This window comes from Rhinatrema bivittatum, chromosome 4, assembly GCF_901001135.1.
Source record: "Rhinatrema bivittatum chromosome 4, aRhiBiv1.1, whole genome shotgun sequence".
Taxonomy (NCBI): Eukaryota; Metazoa; Chordata; class Amphibia; order Gymnophiona; family Rhinatrematidae; genus Rhinatrema; species Rhinatrema bivittatum.
In genome coordinates this window covers 68,288,919-68,311,594 of record NC_042618.1, presented here as the reverse complement: position 1 = coordinate 68,311,594, position 22,676 = coordinate 68,288,919, and the positions used below count along the sequence as shown (strand labels likewise).

The following is a 22,676-nucleotide window of genomic DNA, read 5'->3' as shown; positions in this document are numbered from 1 at the left end:
TGATCTCTCATCTCTCTTGCATTTTAACAGCACTGACTCGCTTGCTTGGTCTTCTTTTCTCTTCTAGCATTAACTCCCATGCATCTAATTGTTATAAAAATGTGATTCTATGTCTGTAGAAATAAAACTGAACTGAAAACATAAAGGGCAAGTTTCATAGCGATTTACCTTGATAGATTTGCTGTCTGAAAATTACCCAACTTCAGTCCATGTAAATGAATTCAGTCTTCCATGCACAGGACTACAAGGAGGCATTCTCAGAGGCATTTTTAAGTCAGAGCAGGAAAATAACGTTTAGATTGTATTTTCAAATCTGCATGCATTATATTCCATTGAAATTTCATTCACACAAAAAGCAGGTGCAGAGTCCATGGGTGGACAATTTCCAAACGAAATGCACACTCATACTCTCCCTCCAAAGATAAGGTGCAGGGTCAGTGGGTATAGGGTAACTGTGGGAGTCTAGCAGCTACATAGTTTTAAAAATTGCCCCAAGGAAGACACTTTCAAAGGCACTTGTGCAGGTAAAGTAGTGCTTTTCCCACAGAAATGGCTTGTGAGGACTGGCCGAGCACAATGATCTGTTCTGGAACAGTAAATACTCTGACTCCAGCCTCTTCTCTTGCAATTTCACTTTATTAACTTCACAGGGCAAAATAAACTTCCCAGTACTGCCCACCTTTGCAGTCTTCTGTGCACGCAAGTTTCCAGAGCAGTTCAGGAGCTCCCACTCCTGGAGGGACAGGGCCTCCCTATCCCAGCTGGGCTTCCACTCTTATTTCCCTCTAGCTGGTCATGCCCTCAGAGCTCCTCCTTCCCCGCAGGGCTCCGCCCATGAAGCATTCTCCCTTTAAGGGGTTTAAGGCGGACCGGGCACCCAGCCTAGTCCTGCACAGGATTTTAGGGGAAAACTAGGGGCTCTTTAGAAAACTACATGACTGATACACCTGTACAGGGCCAGCGGAGGCACTAGGCGAGCTAGACCTGGGCCTAGGGCGCTGACCATTATGGGGGTGTCGGCGCCGCTCGTGAGCCCATGAGGCAGGGTGAGGCGGCTGCTTCAGGTGGCAGAATTTTGAAGCAGCAAAAAGTGTCCCTTCAAAATTCTGCCCAGACCCTGCCTTCCCCCCTGTCACGCCATCCTCTCTAACCCCCCCCCCCCCCAGGACTTACAAAAGCCCCTGGTGGTCCAGCGGGGGGCCCCGGAAGTGATCTGCCGCTCCCGTGCCCCCCCCCCCTGCTGGACCAGCATGGGTTTTCATAAGTCTAGGGGGGGGGGTCGGGAGGGTGGAGGGGTTATTTTATTTAAATCTGGGGGGCAGCGCAGAGGGTGGGGGAGCGGCAGCATGTGGTCCCTGCCCCCGGAGGTAGGAGTCGGTGCTGCGACTGGGGGGGGGGGGGTGGATGGGGTGGCACACGGCAGAAGTTACCTAGGACACCTAATCCCCTTGCACTGGCCCTGCACCTGTAAAATTATACCTAGGGGAGAGGCGTTCCAGAGGGTAGAGTCTGGGCTGGGTTGAGATTTGCATGCATACTTTTTGATTTTAAAAATGATGCACGAGAATTCTCTCAGGAAAAATTATGCGCACCAAGTAGCAGGTGGAATTTTACTGTGCTCGCAGTTCTGTCACAATCATTTTCAAATAAAACGTTGTGTGCTTGCCCTTGCTTTGATATTTTGTGTAAAGTCTTCTGTGGGTACAAAATGCCCACAGACTTCATACTTGCTGAAAATTACCCTCAGAGAAGGTAAGTTTTGCAACTACCTGCACAGGGCTCAAGTCTGCAAGTACACCCACAGACTTCAAAATGAAATTTCAAAGTACACTTACATGCATAAGTCCGCTTTGAGATTTCACGAGTTCACCAAGAATGCTCATAGGCAAACATGCATGAAGTTACCGCTGCGCCTGCACGGTTGTAATATTGGACGTACCCCCAGAACGCCTCTTTGTACTGCACATAAAAATATGCGCAAAATGGCTTTTGCCTGCACTTTTACCCACACAAACCTCCGAGTAACTTTTAAAAAGCTTGCACATGCATAACACTGGGATTTATGCATGTAAACCCTCTAGAAAATTGCCCCCTAAAATCCAAAAGTGTGCATGTAAGTGCAGGGCCCTCCCTAACTCTGCCGTTAGGTTCGCCTCTGCTCAGTTCAGGTAATCTTATGTGCAAACAGGACATGAGTATGCAAGTTCACCCGAATATTGAGCAGGCAATTTAAAAAAACAAAACAAAACATTTCTACATGTAAAGCAATGTTTTACCTGTGGAAAATTCTTTTGAAAATGACCTTCCCCGTGACCTCCTTGGGACCGAACGCTGGATGTACCACCCAATGTTAATAGCTGTGAAGGTTAATGTTGCTCACCTAATGCAGGAAGCGAGTAAACCTCAGGGCTCAGGACCTGGAGGCTCACCTAGACCCTGGGGTGTGAGAGTGGTGTTCCCTCCACTAACCGACCCTTTCAATTTGAGCTGCTTAGCGCGGCAGTGTTACCATGGCCACAGTCCCTTTAGCACGACCTGGTTAACAGTGCCTTGTTCTGCATCGCATCGCCTTCACACATCAGGGCTTACGTCCCATTTCAACTCCTGCACTAGATTCGGCAGATAGTACACAGATTAGTAGGTAGACTTCAGTTTGTAGCATAACATGTGCCACGTGTGGATTTCTGTACATGGGTGACACATTTTTATTAATAAAATAATTTGCAGTGCAAACATATTTCAGTAGGGATACCCCACACTTCATCTGTCAAACAATACATGTCACATTATATTTGCTCATGGGTTTTTTGTTTTTTTTTTTTTATGCCTTCTCCAGATTCTGACAAAACAAAATGCTTTGGACCAGAAGATTTGTTTCAATGCACAGTGGGGCTTTATACAGAGGAGTATTTTGCATCTGAGTGCTGTGCTGTTGAACCAAATAATTGAAAAATCTTTTGGCCTAATTTACTGAGCTGAATACATACTGCTGGTGAGGGATTTTCCACAATCTTTTGAATGTCTAGGAGGAGGCAGAGCAAATTAATCAAGGCCTCAAGCAGAGCGGACCCGATGATGGGCTTTTGGACCCCAGTGCATTGTAAAGACAGTGAGGAAAAAGATTTCAAGCTATAACCTGAAATTGTTAAGGGGGTTTTCTGTACGGCTTCTCAGGTTCCTACCAGTGGATATTTCCCAGGTGTCTCTGCATGGATGAGCTTTCAGTGACTGAAGACTTTGAAAAGAAATTTAGAATTTCTTGTCAGCATTAAAAGCAGTAGTGTCTTGCCAGCAACAAAGGAAACATTTGCAGAGAGAGGAAGGGTAATCTTTGCTGTAGGAAACAAAGAAAATTGAGGGAATACCTTTCTCTCAAACTCTACCCCTGTTTTTGTTATTTTGTTTTTTCTTTGAATGCAGAATCCTTCAGTTAGAAATGATGCCCAGTTGATAGCTGAGAGATGAAGAAGGAAGTGCACAGCCTTACTACTGACTATTTTCACAATTTTCAGTTAATTGAAGAATTAGGGAGTCTGTTTTCAGCCATGGCTGAGCACCAGGTTTAGGTGAATTTTCAGCTGAAACTTCTGCAGATAGGTTTGTGGTTGAAAATGTGGCTATCAGTAACTTACACTTAGATCATTTGAAAATGCACCCCTTAGAAACAGAGGTCAACAAATAAAGCGGAGTTGATAACATTTTATTAAATGTAATACATTTGTGACTCGCTTTCAAGAGCTGTGCTGGATGCATAAAGGGAACATGACTCTTGAAAGGTAGTCAGAAATGAATAAAGTTAGTCCAGTAAAAAGCTGCTAACACCAGTTTATTCATTGACCTTTATTTATATGAATAAACAAGGCAACCATAAAACTTTCATCAATAGATGGGAAACTGTGATTTTTGTTTTGGGGGGGGCGGGGGGAGTAAGTAGAAGCTCTTTAGAAAAAACACCCCCCTTCCCCCATCCAGTAGTTCTTCAGCAATGCACCAAGGATTGTTCTCCTACTTAAGACAGATTGCAATTTTTCAGTGAGCTATAGCTATTGATGTTTTAAAGCAGCATTTAAGTTTAAAAAAAGTTAAAATACTGAAATACTCGGGCACAAGGTCTAAAGCATAATACAGTGGTTCCCAAACCTGTCCTGGAATACCTCCATCCAGTCATAATTTCAGGATATCCACAATGAATATGCACGAGATAAATTTGCATGCTGTGCCTCTACAGCATGTACATTTTAACTCATGCATATTCATTGTGGATATCCTGAAAACCTGACTGGATGGGGGGTGCTCCAGGACAGGTTTGGGAACCACTGGCATAATACGTCCTTCAGAGCTAAAAGTAAGTTTTATTAACAAAATCATGTTCCATGCTTTGAAAGTGACTGCAGGGTCCTTTGATCTCTATTGGCCTTTGACCTCTCTCCTATCAAGGAAAAGTTATATGTTAGGGCAGTTAAAGAAGAAACATTTTCCTTGCAAGAAGGTCCTTCTGTTCCCTAAGGGTGCATAATATAAGGATGTGCAGTGTTTTAAAACAACATTGAAAACACCAACATTTGTTGTTTTGTATTGTTTCTAATCTGAAATAGAAAAAAACAACAAATCTTCATTTCAGTTTTCTGTTTGTGTGCGCTAAGTGGTTTAGGTAGTGCTAAGACTATTTATCACACACTAAAATGAAAAAAAAAAAGAAAAGAAAGAAATACATCAATGAAATGAAACAGAAGTTGTTTTTCCTTTATGTACATCCCTCGTATATTTGCATGTCACTGTATGATCCATGCCAGGTAATAACAGCAGAGAGCTAGTCAGCGAGAGAATACAAATTCAGTGAGGTACATTTCGTTAAGAAATGACGGGAGCCCGAGTTGCCATGTGCAGCATCTTAGGGCTGCCTCTGTGACGCACCTGTTTTTATTTTGTCAGTAGAAGTCATGTCCTTTTCTTGCAGCACGTCTCTTATGCCTTAGTCTCTATATTGGCAAGTTGCTGTGACTACATTTTTGTCTCTCCTGGAACACGGTGTGGTGAAAGCTTTCTAATTATGGCCTGCCCGCATAGAAGCATTTCAATGTTTTCAGCTCTGGGTCTGGCTGCATTGAAAGGACTGTTTTTTTTAAGGAGAGAACAAATTGCTCTCTTCTTTACTTTCTTTTTTTTTTTGTCAGCAATTTATTAGTAATATTCCATTTGTCTTAGCGCAATAAAGTACCTAGTATATCCAGATACTTATAAAAATCTAATTTTTCAGTGTTCTTGCTGCTTTAAAATAGAATTTCCAGCTTGGATTTTGGTGTGAGAGGGATCACAGCTTTACAGATGAGTTTGCTGCGTGTTCCTGGATTGAAGGCTTTATTTGGGTCTCAAACCTTTGAAGCAAATCTTCAAAAAACTTGTATGCATGCTTCTTCTAATAAATAACATTTGTATATCATTCTGTCACTCTTCAACAAAACAAATGTTTTATAAATCATGAAGCTCATTGAGAAAGAAATTGCACATTTGACTGATAAGAACGTTACTTTTTATCTCTTTTAACTCTATAATTCTGGAAGTCATGATTTCATAGTGATAAACGTATTACCCATACCGAGAAGCCAACAAATTTAGGACTTGACTTACAAAGGCTTTTTTCCTATTTTGTTTCTATGAAAAAAAAAAGGCTTAATGAATCAGGCTATAAAGCTGTTAATGTTTGCATTTATAATTTGCATAGCACCTGGCATTTAAATTTCATTCTGCTTGTAGTGCCATATCATCAGTTTCTAAAAAGGAAAAAAAATACTGCATATTTCTTTAATTTACAGGATGCAGTCATTAAATTGGAATTCCAAAAGTTGGCAATATCCAATATAGTTTAATGATGTAGTCATTTTGGGGTTCTGCCCTATCCCAGGACTACTGGAATAACTTGTTCAATTTTATTTTTTTCAGTTCTCTCAGGCCAGACCCATCACAGCCCTTTGAAACGATCTGTGTCCCTTACCCCACCCATGAATGTGCCAAACCAGCCTCTAGGACATGGATGGATGTCTCATGAGGATTTACGAGCCAGAGGACCCCAGTGCATCCCATCCGATCATGCCCCCCTGTCTCCACAAAGCAGTATAGCCTCTTCAGGAAGTGGTGGGAGTGAACATTTAGAAGATCAGTCTACTGCTCGTAACACATTCCAAGAAGAAGGTAGTGGTATGAAAGGTGAGTGAAAATGAGATTCCCAGAGGAAGTAGATTCTACTCCAACCCTTTATGGTTATATACTATAACGAGATTGCAAGTGAGTGATCATAGATCTCCCTAATAACCTGTGCACAGAAAATGTGTTAACAGGGATAAGACTCATCGCCCAATTTGCTCCTACTTTATTCTATATATAGCATGTTTTTCTACACTTTTCCTGAAGTTTCATTGATTTCCAAAAGATACACAAAAGACCCTTTTTCAAAATAATGTGACTTTACCTCCGTTACACAGATCCATTATTTATTTGGTACGGCATGGACACATTTTATGAGCATCATTTATTAGAACCCACCTTCCCTTTTATGAACACAGCAGGCTCCTTTTTTCAAATAATTTTAGCACAGGCCCAGAACAAGAAAAAAAAACCCCTCTTAAAAAAAACTAGGTCAAATGGATCAAGAGACCAGACTTGAACACAGTAACTCAGTTATTTTATCTACATTGTTACGGAGTGGCATTATACAGAAATTCTTTTCTCCAGCTGTGCATAACCATAATCTGTTTGACTAATCAGGTTTTCTCCTTTTTTTTCCATTAAAATAATAAGTCATTTTTCAAAAAATATTCTTCCATGCGGTTCTTCCTGAATAAGGCCCAAAGAATAGTTTATTCAAAACATTCACACACATACAAACTTTATATACCATTCATTATCAGCTGAAATGGGGATGCTGTAGGATTCATTTCTATAAGATATATAATAGTTTAAGCAACATGTTTATTTTATAAAAGTATATCCTTCTGGACCAAGTGATTCAGACATTTAGGCACAGCCTCATTCATGGTCTTTTGGCTTTGTGTGAAGAAGAGTTAGGAGTTCACATGCCCATGTCAGTCACACACAAAAATGAGGAGCAGTAAAGAATGTGTTATATCAGTACTGGAAGATGCTCTTTAGCCTATCTGATTTGGAAGCTGGCTTTTTTAAAATACTTCTCCCAAAGTGGGGTAAAGCACCAAAATATATTACTATGTGCTTTGAGATTTTTTATTTTATTTTATATAGTTTTTATCTCTAATTTGGAGGTTAAAGTGTACTGGGAACTCATTTTTCTCACCTCAGCAATATTCTAACTCCATCTTCTGGGTCTACCAGAAATTTCTGCACTCCCTTAGCAGCTCTCCATGTTCTCTGCCAGGGAGTCTCAGTCCTTTAATGTAAAAATGATATTTGCAGAAGGATGTGTTATTGTACTGTACATTAGCATGATGCATGTTTGAGAGGCACAAACACTCTGTGTTAAGTACTGCTGTTTTAAGACAGCATTATAATCAATTTAAGAACTGTGACTCCAGCCAAAATGGTTAGAATGTATTAACCTCAGTTTTAACAGATTATTGGAGATTATCTTATTCTGTAAAGATACTTATAATTAATAGAAACTTAAATTCTTGATCTAATCATTAGAAGAGGAGAAGGCCCGTGTAAACCTGAGTGCAGCAGTGATGTTCTTTTGAGATTGACCTGGTAGATTATCTTGCTTAAGTCATCTTGTTTCAGGATACTGTTCTCTGATACTAGAAATTCCAGTTTCACAACAGTGTTCCCCGATCTTCGCAAAGTATCAGGCCTAAAAGGACACTAAAACCCTGCCTTTGCTTCTTGAAAAAGGTTGCTACTATCTGAATTAAAAGAACAACATCTAAAATGTTAGTGGGAACAAAATTAGGTATGTGTGCACACAAAAATATTGGTTTAGTTTGTTCATTTTGTCTTTTTTTTTTATTGGAATGTTTATTTGATTCAATAGTTTATGCATATAAAAGTTGTTTTGCATATGTAAATTTTAATTTTCAGTGCATAAATTATAAATATTGTATGTGCACAAAATACCAAACGAATGAAAATGAATGTACATCCCTAGAAGAAATCTGTTCTGTCATGGGGAGGGTAATTTTCAGTGCTAAAGATTGCAGACTTTAACTTGAATTTTCAAAGCAGACATATACTTTGAAAATTTGTGGGTTTTTGCTAGGTACGTGTGGGGACGTACATGTAGAACTTACACCTGCTTGGGAACAGGTGCAATGTACTGCTCATACTTTTGAAAATCTAACATATGCATGTAAATCTCGGGCTTGGCCTAGCTTTGCCCCCTGGAATGCCTATTTAGTATGTGAGTAGAAATACACACGAAATCATGTGCATACCTGCTTCATAAAATCAGGTTTTATGTGTACAAGTGCCTTTGAAAATTACCCCCTAAATTGCAGGAGTTGCTATCTACAGTAGTCCGCTCCATAATGACACGATACCAATATTTGCAGAGCAGTGTTTTAGCAGGTTTCAGCTTGTCATTCTGATCTGTCTTCAGCCATGGCTATCAGTCTCTGTGATAAAGTAAATGTAGAAGGGCCAGCATGGTGGCTCAGTGGCCGTGCTGCTGGGCAATGCCAGGCTGAAAGGATTCAGTTTGATCCCCGGATTGGTGGGGGTAGGGATATTGCAGAGGTTGGGTTTAGAGCCCATGATGCAGGGTTCTGGTAGCAGCTGTGCTGCATGGCTCTTGACATCAAGATTATTGCTACAGTGGAAGACAAGTTCTATTATAATAGGGGAAAAATCCCCAGACAGATATCAGTGAGGCTTATGTTGCCTGAATCCCCAGCACTGGTTCTGACTATGTGTGTGCGGTTCCCGACGCGCGCGCATGGATGCAATGATTTTATAACATTCGTGTGTCGCCGGATTTTAATATCCAGGCGCGCATGTGCGGGCGGGTGTTGTCGAACGCATGCAAGGGGTGGGGGGAGATTTTTTTTAAAAAAATATGCGAGGCGACACAAGTAGGCCTTTCACTGTTCCCTCCCAGTCCGCTTCAATTAAGGAGCGGACTGGGAGGGAACCTCTCTATCCCCCTAACTACCCTTCCTACCTTTTCTCTTCACTTCCCCGATCCCTAACCCCTACCTACCTATCCCCAATTTTTTATTTTATACTTTACTGCCCCTTCGGAGCAGAAGTAACTTCCCCATGCTAGCCGGCTGCCAGCGTGCGCTTCCCTGGGACAGCATCTAATGGCACTCTCCCGGCCCGTCTCCGTCCCCAGCCTGCCCCTTTCTGATCCGCCAGCACTTCTGCGTGTACTGGCAGATATACAAGGCCAGGCAATTTCTAAAATGCGCTCAGCGCACGCACGGCCCGGCCACGCATGTATCTCCCAGATTTTACGCGCACCGGCGTTTGAAAATTTGGGCGATCATGTTGCTTCTCATTGGCAGTTGTTGCTTTTGGCACTGGTAGTTTATATAGGGCATTCATGGTGAATACGATGTTTTTATTTTTAAACTTCTGTCTTCCTCCGCACACTCAGGGCCAGATTTTAAAAACTACGCGCGGGCGTAGACAAATCTACGCCCGATTTTATAACATGCGCATGCAGCCGCTTGCATGTTATAAAATCCAGGGTCGCCGCGCACGAGGGGGTGCACAATTGTGCAACTTGCATGCGCCGAGCCGCACAGTCTTCCTCCGTTCCCTCTGAGGCCGCTCCAAAATCGGAGCGGCCTCGGAAGGAACTTTCCTTCTGCTCCCCCCACCTTCCCATCCCTTACCCTACCTAACCTGCCCCCCAGGCAGGCGTAGGTTGCGCATGCCGGCAACAGCCGGCCCGCAATCCCGGGCACAGCAGCAAATGGCCACTGTGCCTGGAGGCTCCGGCTCCGCCCCCGGCCCGCCCAGTCCCGCCCGTTTTTTCAAGCCCCTGGACATACGTGCGTCCCGGGGCTTGCGCGCGTCGCCGAGCCTAGGCAAAATAGGCTCAGCGCGCGCAGGAGGCTTTTAAAAGGGTTACGCGTGTATATTACGCATGTAACCCTTTTGAAATCCGCCCCTCAGTGTTTAACTTTCCCTGAAATTAGGTTGAAATTTAATTTTCTATTTAGATTTAAAGGCATTGCAACATACTGTAAAATAAAAACACACCACTATGTCATGCTAGGGAAAGTTAAACGTCAGTTTCACTTAAAACTAAACTGGGAATGTGTTTCAGATTCATTTTAAGGGAAAGATGAATGAAGATTGCACTGTTTATGCCTCAGAGAAAGATTTCAGCTGGAAGATTACATTTAGTGTTATTTTTAGAAAGGTGGCCCATTACCCAGAATGATGGTTACTGCATTTAAATATTTGACAGATATTCTGCAATAGCACTGGTGATGCATGGCTTGATGTCCGGATTGACGTAGCCTTTTGAAATATTGCACGGAATATGTCAAAAGGATATAGACTGCCGTTTGCATTATTTATGTATTTAGCATGGTCTGTTGATAGCAGGGATATGAAGCAGTGTTCCTGTCTTTGTGACGGGCTGCTTCAGGGAAGTTATCAGGTAGACGTGGAGTTCTGTGCCCGCTGTTTTACTAATTTCATTGCAGAATAGCTGCGTTATGTGGTTCTTCGTTGGCCACCTCCTAAAGTATTAGTTGAAAATGGTATTCTGCCTTGCTAGTAGGAGTGGCTTCATTTCCTAGAACAGAGGTCAAAGGCACAGCGCTTCCCACTTGCTGCCAGGGCTCAGATGTGCCTCATGTTAGGAGGGTGGCTATGACTACAGTAAGGGGGTGGAGGTTGGGGGAACGACTAGCAGGCTGCTTTATTTACTAAAGCTCCCCTTCTTTTTAAGATAAAACGTTGCTGTGGAATTTGTTTGTTAATCAAACTTTATCTTCCCATGCTTTAGCATACACTCAGGGTGGATTATTTAAAATATAACAAAATGCATAGTATATATACCGTAATTGTATGTATGTGTATATATATATATATATATATATAGGTATGTGTGTGTGGAAAAGGGAAAGGAACGAGTGCATAAATGTGTGGAAGAGGAAGAGAAGAGAAAGCATGTATGTGTGTGGAAGGAGAGAAGTGAGTGTGTGCATGTGTGTGTGTGAGAGTGCTTGGATGAATTGTGGAAGAGAGAGAGAAGTTTGTGTGAAAAAGGGAGAGGAGTGAGTGTATATGCGTGTGTGAAAGTGCATGTATGTGTGAGTATGTGAGAGTGCATGTGTGTGTGGACATGAAAGAAGTGTGTAAGAATGACAATGTATATGTGTGACTGAACATATGAGCTGTGCTAGTGTGAAAGAGAGCGATTGTGCATGTGCTGCTACCACCCTTCCCCCCCCCCCCCCCCCCCCCACTGTGACAATCCCAGGGTGACATGAAATCAAAATTTCCAGGATTTGGGATTCAGATGAGGGTAAAGTGAAAGAGCACAGAGCACAGGTCAGGGAGCTATGACTTATTAGGAGGGATGGGGAGAGAAAGAATTCTATGGTTTTAGCATCTCACCTTGTATTGTACCGTGTGATTATTTTCTTATGTAAGAAAAGAGAACTTTAATGGCTGTGGTTGCTAGTCAATGAGTGGTCAAACTGAGAGGAAGCTAGAGTGAAGAAAGATCTAGAGCAGTGGTCCCCAACCCTGTCCTGGGGGCCCACCAGCCAGTCGGGTTTTCAAGATATCCACAATGAATATGCATGAGAGAAAATGAAAATTTGTATGCACTGCCTCCATAACATGCAAATTTTCTCTCATGCATATTCATTGTGGATATCCTGAAAACCCGACTGGCTGGTGGGCCCCCAGGACAGGGTTGGGGACCACTGATCTAGAGAGCACAAGGTGATGATAGCCAGTTTATTAGTGCTGATCTTTGGCAGGTGCATCTGAGTATATTTTCATTTGTAAATCTCAGCTCTAGAAGAAGTTGGAAGAATCCAGAAAAGTGTCAAGAGAATGCTAGTATGCAGATGCCTGTCATCATTATATATGTTTTCAATCATATATGTGAATACTGATGTTACAAAATCTACCTCATGTGTATACTGGATAGGTTTCCTAACTAACTTCCAAATTTTCAGGACAGGTTGAGCCACTCTAAGTTTTATTGCATTGCATGCAGGGACTTATAGTTCTAATTTCCCCATAGCACTACATCAGGAAAGCAATCAGTGGAGGAGTAGCCTAGTGGTTAGAGCAACAGGCTATAAACCATGAAAACCAGCGCTCAAATCCCATTGCTGCTCCTTGTAACTTTGGACAAGTCACTTTATCTTCCCTCAGAAAAGCAAGCTTTCACATCCCTCCATGAAGTGGAATCACGACAGGATCAGACTGTCCTGAAAATCTGCAGCCAATTGACACACTTAGTTGTTGTGTGAAAATAAAGCAGATTTTATTGAAATCCCTAATTGGTTTAAGGTGCTGCTTTCTTGAAAGAAGGTACTGCCAATACTGTCGCTTCCCTAGGTTAAAAAAAAAAATATATATATATATATAAATATATAATTTGTACACTTGAGAACAAATCCTGCCTTATCTGCAGACCACACCTGACCCCAGGTGGTTATACAAGGACCTTTATGGGAAAGCTCCAGTTTGTTCTTTCCCATGACAGCAGAGAGAGAGGGAGTATGATGCCTGGCTGAGAGAAAGAAGGTCAGCAGAGAGATCTTCCCTGGATGGTGAAAAAGAGAGGAGCGAGCCTGGAGATCACTGTCTTACTAGATCAGCGTGAATCTGTTTATCAGTATCTTGTGTTAAAGTGGTGGCCTGGTTCTGAACAAACTTTGGATCCAACTAATGTGGCTGGAAGTAGACGTGAATTGTTTTGCTGTGAGCAGGGAGCCCTATTTTGTTGGTCTTGATGCAGGGAATGAGCCAGTGAAAACTACTAATGTGAGGAAATCTGCCCTCTAGAGAGCAAGGGAAGAGGTGTAAAACGTATTGTGTGATGCAACTGGTGTTAAGTAGATGCACACAGGCTGTGTTCTGTTACTGTTTGCTACAAAATCAACCTCCAAAATAACCTGAAATGCTTGGAAACAGTAACAGTTTGTGTGACGTAGATTACTGCTTAGTGGCAGTGATATTGGATTGTTTCTCCACCGGGAAGCTAAATTTTTATATTTCTGAATCGCTGAAGTAAAATTTTATGTGACTGTGGTAGGTCTCAAGCCCACCAGCAGAAACCTGGCTACACTGGGAACTGAGAAAATGTCTAGAGGTGCTTTGCCAACCTTTTATTCTCTGTTCCAAAACCTGCAGAACACCAAATGTTCCTCAGGGGCATAATAAAGAGAGAAAGAAGAGACTGATCACAGGCAGGACAAATGATCATATTCTTGGCTCCTACTTAATTTAACAGAAGCGATGGGGTTTGTTGTTTGTTTTTTATTATTATTATTTTAAAGGATCATTTTAGAGAATGATCTTTTTGTTCTTCCATTTCACTATAGTTGAAGTACACTTGTAGCTGGCTTGATCTTGCAGAGAACTGATGCCTTTTAAAGAACCAACAGAAAATAGAGGCTGGTAATACATGAGTTTCTGAAAAAGCATTGCCCCCTTTTCTGAGATAAAAATGTATGAAGACCATAAATGAGAAAAAGGCCTGTGCATTCTTGAAAGCTCATACATTATTATTAAACTTATTTACATTCCACCTTTTGTGACTGTTCAGCCACTTCAAAGTGGATTACCTTCAGGTATCATAGGTATTTCCTTGTCCCCAGTTGTAAGATCCCAACTTTCAAACCTATATGCTGTACAGCATTTGTACACACACAGTTTTCAATATGTGCATACGTTTTCAATATTAGAAATAGCTTTTTCTACTCATTTTATAAACATACATATGCGTATATCTTAAATAATCATGCGTATATCTTAAATAATCATGACACTGTGTAAACACCCAGAATTGTGTGCGGAGGAAGGTATTTTATAAAGTGTGCCCATTCAGTGTTAAATTTTAAAACCCGCGCGCACATGGATGTTGTGATTTTATAACTTACGCACGACGGTGTACGCATGTTATAAAATACGATTCCCATATGCACATGCGTGCCTGATTTTTATACTGGCACGCACATGTACGGGCGTGTGGCGTCTTGCACTGCAAGGGGGTGATTTAAAAAAAAATATATGTGCAGCGACGCGATCAGGCATACACCTATCCCCTTCCTACTCTGCCTCCCTTTTTTCCCCTCTCCTTCTCGATCCCTAAAACCCCTTTTCCTACCTTTTTTTTTTTTTTATTTTGGAACTTACGTGATCTGAATAGATGATGTAAGTTCCATGTGCCAGCAGGCACATGGAATTTAACATGGCTTCTGTTCTGGTTGGCTCCCGCACCCCCCCCCCCCCCATCCCCCCCGGTCTGCCCCTTTCAAGGAGCCCGGCACTTCTGCGGAAACCGGGGCATACGCTCATGGCCGGGCCGTATTTAAAGCTCGGTATGCACATGGCCCAGCCACGCGCCTATCCCCCCAGGTTTTGCATGCGCTGGACTTTTAAAATTTGAGCTATAATGTTTTGAAAATACTTGTGTGCATACTTAGAATCACCAGTGTGCCGATACCTCCACTAGTTCACTCAGTCCTTCTCCAGTTCATCTACACCCTCTAGCACTTCTCCCTAAGCGCCCCTACCAGTTTACCAGACCTCCCACTCAAACAAGCTGATACAGTACAGTGCGCTCAGCCGAGCACACCTATTAGCATGTGTTTTCGATGCGCGTCTAATACCCCAAAAACTAATAGCGCTCATCACATGCAAATGCATGTGATGAGCGCTATTAGTTAGTCGCCTGGGATACTGAAAGTAAAATGTGTGGCCAAGCCTAAGGGCAGGCGTTAAATTCTGAGCAATCTGGAAAAGTGTACAGAAAAGCAGAAAATACTGCTTTTCTGAACACCCTCCGACTTAATATTCTAGTGATAATAAGTCAGAGGAACCAAAACTTAAAAAAAAAAAAAAAAAGCAAAAAAAATGTTCCCGCCGTCAACGGTTAGCAAAACGGACGCTTAATTTTACTGGCGTCTGTTTTTCTAACCCGTGGCTGTCAGCGGGTTCGAAAACCGATGCCGGTAAAATTGAGCATCAGTTGTCGGACCCGCTGACAGCCACCTCTACCGCTAATAAGGAGGCGCTAGGGACACGCTATTGTCCCTAGCACCTCCTTATTAGCTTACCACCTAATTTAAATACAGAATCACGCGTCCAGTGGAGAGGTGCCTGGGAGAGCGGGCGCTCAACACAGAGCGCCCGCTCTCCCGCATTTCTTAATGTATCGGCCTGAAAATCTGTAGTCAACAGAGAAGTCCGATTTCATTTACACAAGTCAATTAGCTGGTGTAAAAGTGGACTAATAAGTTTGGTAATGTACATGTGAATATATCTTACAAAATATTAATTACTGTGTGTACTTCTGACCCTGCTCTGGAATGCCCTGAGATAACCCTTTCTTCCCCAGTTAAAATGTAACGTGAAACCAAAAATTGTGCATACTCTTTGTTTATAAAATAGCATATACGCATGTACATGCCACATAAGTCCATATTTTTACATGCAGAACCCCTTTGAAAATTCACCTTTAAAGTTTTTGTTCTTGAGGCAATGCACAGTGAAGTGACTTGCACAATATCACAAGGAGCCTGTCTGTCAAAGAGCTAGGACCATCAGGTAATAGAGGAGTACCAAGGAGCCTCATAGGTGATGAAGGATCAAACCTCAACATTTCAGTCTTTTCCTGGTTTAGCTTTAACTTGCTCATTAACAGCAACCACTAACTTAAAAATCAATGTTAGCGCATGCTTTTTCATCAGCAGCTCCTGGCAAAGCCACACATACCCAAGGTCACAAGCAGCTGTAGCAGGACCTCCTTGGCTCCCAGCTTGCAGCTCCAACCACTTGGCCACTCTTCCACTAATGTCAAGGAGACAAGCATTTAAGGGAATTATTGCAGAGGCTTCTTCAGGCTGAAGAGGAAATAAAAGCTGAATACTATCTACATATGCATAATAATCCGAAATATATAATATTTTTCAGCTGTTCATATGCAACTAATATTCCATTATAGTTAAAGCTGTGTGTTTAGATTTAATGTTTTGAATGTGATGCCATACTGGTTAATAAAGAGTGATGTCATGCAAGCATGTACGCTTTGCACAGTTTTTAAAGCCGCTTGGGGCAGATGTAAAATGCAAAGTATTTTGTCCTGAAGACATGGGGGAGGGGGGGGATTACAATTTTTAAACTATCCGCACAAAAGAAAATGTCACAGGAACTTTGCATCCACAGATCTTGTACCTAATTTTCAAATGGAAAACATGTACATACTTTCCTTTGAAAATTGCCCATGGGCAAAATTTCTATGGAAAACAATGCACATAGATTTGAAAATACAATTTATGTGCATTGCTTTCTGATCCTACCCAAAACAGCTCCCTGGGGATGCTTCCCCTTAATTCCACTAAAAGCACTTGCGATATGGAATCCTGCGCATGCTTTTAGCTGGGTTGATTGAGGGTAGTTTCCAGACAGCCAGTTTACCCTGCTAAATTACTGTTTATCCAGGTAAACAGCTTGAAAAATTGTCCAAGACCCCTTGCTATATCTGGTCCTTTGCAGAGAGGCTTTTGAGTATTTTACAGATATATATATATATCCAGGTACTGTGTGTATTTCCATGCAACAATGGGCTCACCATCTAAGTCTGTGCCTGAGGGTAATGGAAGGTGAAGTGGCTTGCCCAAGGTCACAAGGAGGAATTTGAACCTTGGCTTCCCTTGCTTACAGCCCGCTGCTCTGAATACTAGGCTACTCCACCACTCTATTCATGATGCTGCAGGTGAGTATCTTTTGCTATAACATCACCAAAATCCACCCCTTCCTTTCTGAACATAATATCTCAATGTTATTCTCAATATTGGCTCCCTCTCCATTCTCCATTCTTCTAGGTGAGCTCCTATTACTGCTCCTGGGGGAATAATGCGCAAAATAATTGAAAATTCTGCATACTTTATATTGGTTAAAATAACACAATATACATGACAATCTTTAAGTAATTCATTTAATATGTTATTCAGAAAAAATGTATTAGTTAAAGATGCAGAGTTTTAAATATTTTGAGCAGAATGTCCCTAGAAGAACATTGTAAGTGTCCCTTCCTCCCTCTCTCCCTGCTCCCCTGGCCATTCTCCTTTCACTTTACTTTCTCAGGCCCCCCAATTTGTCACCCTCCACTATCTCTCCCCTTCTCTGCTAGGCTCAATCCCTTCCACTCCCAGGGCTTGACCCCTCTCTCAGTACTGCCCCTCACACAGGCTTCCTCTGTCCCCTCTCACACTCACAGGCTTCCTCCCTCTCGTGCACATACACACACCCTCATATAGACTTCCTCTCTCTCTCTTCCCCCCCCCCCCCCACACACAGGCTCCCTTTCTCATGCATACACCCTCACACAGGCTACCTATCTCTCTCTCTCTCAAATACCCCTGTACATTGGCTACACCAGCTTCCAATCTCTCACACACATACACATTTCTCACAATCTCCTCACAAAGAGTCTCTCTCTCTCTGCAACACACATACACTCTTATTCGTGCTTTCCTATACACACAGACAAACACACACACTCTTATTCATGCTTTCCTATACACACACACAAACACACACACTCGCACACCAGCTTGCAGCCTTAAAACATACCTTTACACACAGCCTCTCAGTCTCTCACACAACCACTACACACAGACTCACAGGGGCCTGCTCCGCTTGTGGCATGCCAGGACTTGCACCTCTGTCTTCACGACACGGCACGGAGGGGCCTCCTTCCTCTTTGTTGCCACGCAGCACGCCGAGGCTTCCTTCCTCTTCGCCATGACGTGGCATGCCGGGGCCTCTTTCCTCTTCACCATGAGCGGGATGGGGTCTGCTCGTGGCACGGTGGAGTCTCCTCCAAATTCTATGCAGAAACTGGAATATCTGTGCAGAGGGGGAATTCTGCACAAATTCTGTACTCCACAATAGTCCAGAATTCCCCTAGGAGGGAGGAGGAATAGCCTAGTGGTTAGGGCAGTGGGCTATGTACCAGGAGACCAGCGTTCAAGTTCCTCTGTGACCTTGGACAAGTCACTTTACCCTTCATTGCCTCAGGTACAAAAAAATTTAGATTGTACCTACAGTACCTGAATGTAAACTGATGTGATATCTCAGATTGAGTATATAAAAAAATAAATATATTACTCACCTACAAGATCCTTCACACTGCAGCTCCTCTACACCCCTCCTTATGCACTCTGCTCATCAGGCAAGTCACTCCTATTTATTCCTTTCTCTATCACCAATTCCTGACTAGGGATGTGAATCAGACGATTGAAAATATCGTCAATATTTTCAAAATCGTCAGAAATTGGGGGCTCCCCCAAAACGATAGGAAAACACCACAATATTGTTCATGGGGTTCTCTTATCGTTTTGGGGGAGGGCGGGAAAAATGGCACACACAAATAACCCCTAAACCCACCCCGACCCTTTAAAACTAATCCCTTAGCTTCCCCCCCCACCCCAAAAAAAACCCATTTATCTAAGGAATTAGTTTTAAAGGGTTGGGGTGGGTTTTTTGTTTGTTTATTGGCTCGGGTGCAGCCGATAAACAAAACCGCAATCGGGCCGGACGGAAAAAAAAACACGATGTGAATCTGAACAGGAATCCGAACCGATTCCAGTTCCGATTCACATCTCTATTCCTGACTCCACCTGACTGCACCATGTGCTTGGAATAGACTTCCTAAACTTTTCCTTCATGCTCCTTTTCTTGTCTTATTTAAATACCATTGGAAAAAAAACCCACCTTTTTGAGGCTGCTTTAAATCTTGACCCCTGATTATCCTGCTTACAGCCTCATTTAGGGCTGGATTCATCATTCTTCGCTGAATGATGAATCCCGTGAAGGGGGGGCGGGCCTGTGAAAGGCTGCAGCCATTCGCACCATGGCAGTGTGATTTCGCTGACCGCACTGCGGCCGACTGCAGCCTTTCACACAAATTGCGACACCGTAAAAGGTGTTATTCGCCACGCTACTGTCGGCGATAATGTTCCTCACATTATCGCCGGCAGTGGTGCCGCAGCCGACTCCTCCTCCTCCCCGCCCCAACTCCTCCCCTCCAGCTAATTTACATCATATCACACGCGAAAAGGGCCTTTTTGCGTGCGATAGGGGTTTATCGCGTGCGTTAGGGCCTTATCGCGTGCAATAAGGCCCCAACGCATACGATAAACCTTTAGTAAATAACCCCCTTAATTTGTAGCTATTGTCTTAATAATTGAAATTCCTAAAGTCTCTTTTGATTGATTGATTGTAGACTCTGAGAAGGATGTATCTGTGAGCTGGGACTTTTAATACAGCACTGCGTATGGAAGTGTTAAGTAGTAGTGGTAGTAATATCATGACATCAGAGTTTAACATTTTGTAATGATGAAGAGAATCCAGTGTTCGGTGTTTAAAATGTCAATACTATCATATGCACTATTTAAAGCTTTTAAATGGAAAGCCACAACACAATTAAAGTAGTGCTTAACGGCAGTTGTTTAGGGTTTTGCCATGAGACTCTGTTTTGTGCTTTGCCCGAAATGCATGCTGAGCATACACATTGCCTGGTAAGGAAGAGATTCCTAACCTGGAGTTCCACAGTCAGCACTGGATCCTGCTCCACCAGAATATACGTAACCCCCTTCCTTTCCTCGGAGTCACGTTTGGAGACCTCGGAGGTGGTGAGTTACACTGCTGCAGCTCAGGAATGGTCAAGGTCCTCCAGGGATCGCCAGTGGGGAACCAGAGCAGTCTCGGTGAAGACTTACCAAACTCAGTAAAGGCCAATGTCCACACCAGTGTTTGGTTCTAAACAAGGAAAATGTATTGTAAAGTCCAACGCAAAACACCTTTTCAGAAAGAGGTCACATGATACAGCTCAAACAAATAACACAGTGGCAGTAGAGAGAGACACCCCTCTTCAAATAACTCTTTGAAGAGGAAAATACACAACAATCAACGTTTAACCCCCAAGCCCTGTGGGGCAACATGGTCCAAAAAATGTCTTTCCTGGAGCTTCCCCAGCAAGGAAAAGTCCCCCTTTTTTTCTTTAGGGTTCTTCTTACTTAGATGGCTGTAGGAATCATTTCAGTTTTCTCAGGAGCCTTCTTACTACCAAAGACCTCCTCAGACTTCTCTCTTTCAACTCCTAGCCTGATACCTCTGGAATTTTTCTTCAAACCCCCTCCCTTAGAAAAGAGAATGCACCTCCTATTATTATTACTACCTTATCTAACATCATTACATCCCTTGGTTTGGCAGCGCCATATCTCCAATCCCTTCCATCACACCCCTCCTTGACAGGGAGGATCTTTGCAAACTGCACAAGCCTTGCGGTAACAGAACTCCTTGACCTGGAAAGCTGGAACCCCCCCAGAAACCTCCAGCACACAACATGACCCCCCTTGTCATGGTTTTATAAATTAAGAAAACTGTTGCAAAACGTTAATGGAAAAGGATGATGGCAGGGAATGTCGGAGGGCTCTGGGGTAGAAGCGGCCAGTGGAGGGAGAGACCGGAGGTGGGGCAACAACAGTAATGCTCGTCGCCCCACCTACCTCTTGACCCACTAGTTGCTAAGGTGCATTCTTAAATATTTCATTGTCTGCTAGTGTTGAACTCATAAGCAGAATCCTTTAAAAGATTCTGCCTCTTGTGTTTTTGCACACTGCATTGGTTCATGAGTTTCTTGGTCAGTCTAGGCTTATGTATGTGTCTGATCTCTGTCTGTTTTAATTTCTTGGGAATATTTTTCAACAAATAGATTTTGCTTATTTTCTGAAAAGGTGTCTTCAGCTTTTCTTTTTTAGGGCCTGGAAAAAAAAGAAATAATTTAGTGTGAGAGAGATATCATTGCATTGACAGTATGTGTTTGCTTGAATGGATAATTAAACCTATTTAAAGCTTCTTAAATTTTGAATTTTCAGATATCACCTTGCTGTTACTGTATTTAGTTATTTTAAATATTATACCTTTTTGTGTGTGCTTAATTAACATTCTAAAACTTAACATATAATTCTTTTTTGTAATTTCTGATGGAACATGATGTTTCTGTGTATAGTGTGAGTACTTTGATAACATCGTACATAAGTTATACCAATTTTCAAAGCGGACTTGCACACATAAGTCCACTTTCAAAATTATCCTAGCAAAACTATGTGCATATAATTACACCTGCTATTTGGTGTGTGTAGTACTCCGTGCATACAATTACACCTGCTATTTGGTGTGTAGTTTTGCCATAAGGCTTTGCACACATACTTTAAAATAAATGTGGATAAGTTCAAAACCTGCCCAGTCTCCACCCTGTAAAAGCACACACATATAGGGGTAGATTTTAAGACGAGCGCACACGTGTCAATGTGCATGCGCTAGCCGGCGCGCACACATGGACGCCCAATTTTATAACATGCTTGAAGCAGGCGTAACTTGCGCGCGCCGCCTCGCATCCCCCGGCACAGGTTGCAGTGCCGGGGGACTCGGGACTGCCCTCCCGGCCCGCCCCCTGACCCCAGGGCACGCCCCTGGACACGCCCCCTCCCACCCCTTTTACGAAGCCCCGGGGCTTTGCGCGCACCGGCAGCCTATGCAAAATAGGCGCGCCGGCACAGGGCTTTTAAAATCTAGCTCTTAATTTTTAACTCCCATTGTATTAGCATACCTTTAGCTTAATGCATTAGGAGTTAATTTTACTGCATGAGTAAAGAAAATGTGAGCTCAGATTCAGCTTACTTTTTTTGCTCATATTTTATTACATTGGCCCTGAGCTAGAAGCCTGCCCCATAGAGGAAGGGCTCAGGTCAAAGTCTAAAAATATTGATGGAGTTCCATTCTGGACACTTTCAACCAAATTTAAGCCCTGGGTCTGCTCTTTTACCTCAGCGCTTATGTCGATTTGAAATCAAAAGATGCAAGTTAATATCACATGAACTCTGCCTAGAAAACAGTTTAAAATGAGTGTGAAAGATGAAACCTTGTAATACTAATACAATACTTGGAATTCCCCTAAGAGGGTTTTACAATCCACAAAAAAAAAAAAATACAGTCCACTCCAGAAAAGTGTGTTTCAACCAGAAAAAAGAAAAAATTGCTGGAAAAATTGTAGTTTCAGAAAATACAAAACAGATTCCAAAGAGATAAGAATCAGGAAAAAGAGGAAATAGCTTTCCGTTCTTTTCAGAACCTCCAAATCAATCCTGCAGATACAGTCCTTTCTCAGCTTCAGCCTTCTCACTCACCGTGGGCACTGCTCCTTCTCCCACAGGCTGTTTGTTGCATAGCTGGAAGACCAGAAGTACAGAGTTCTTGAAAAATCCCTAAATTACCATGTGTGCCGGTGTATAAGTCGTGGTGTTTTTTTTGGTGATTTCGGTGACTGCGACTTTATACACCGGTGCGACCTATACACACTGTCATATTCTCGCCAGCAAAATTAAAAAAATTTAAACGAACACCCCACAGTCCTACGCCTGCCCACGTTTCGGAAAGCCAAGCAGCCCAGGGCCCATGCCAGCACTCCTGGCCGCAGTGTCGCATTAATTAATACG

General features: G+C 42.7%; 1 protein-coding gene across 6 annotated transcripts in view; it reads left to right on the top strand.

Annotated features, from left to right (window-relative positions):
- The window catches only part of SAMD4A (sterile alpha motif domain containing 4A), a 337,199-nt gene that overhangs the window by 217,068 nt on the left and 97,455 nt on the right, over positions 1–22,676 (top strand). For 5 of the 6 annotated variants that reach the window (XM_029598286.1, XM_029598285.1, XM_029598287.1 and 2 more), the window contains one exon: positions 5,941–6,204. The exons of the other annotated variant lie outside the window; for it this stretch is intronic. In XM_029598286.1, the coding sequence (XP_029454146.1) occupies positions 5,941–6,204 (264 nt within the window). The remainder of the gene's footprint in view (positions 1–5,940; positions 6,205–22,676) is intronic. 6 annotated transcript variants of the gene reach the window in all.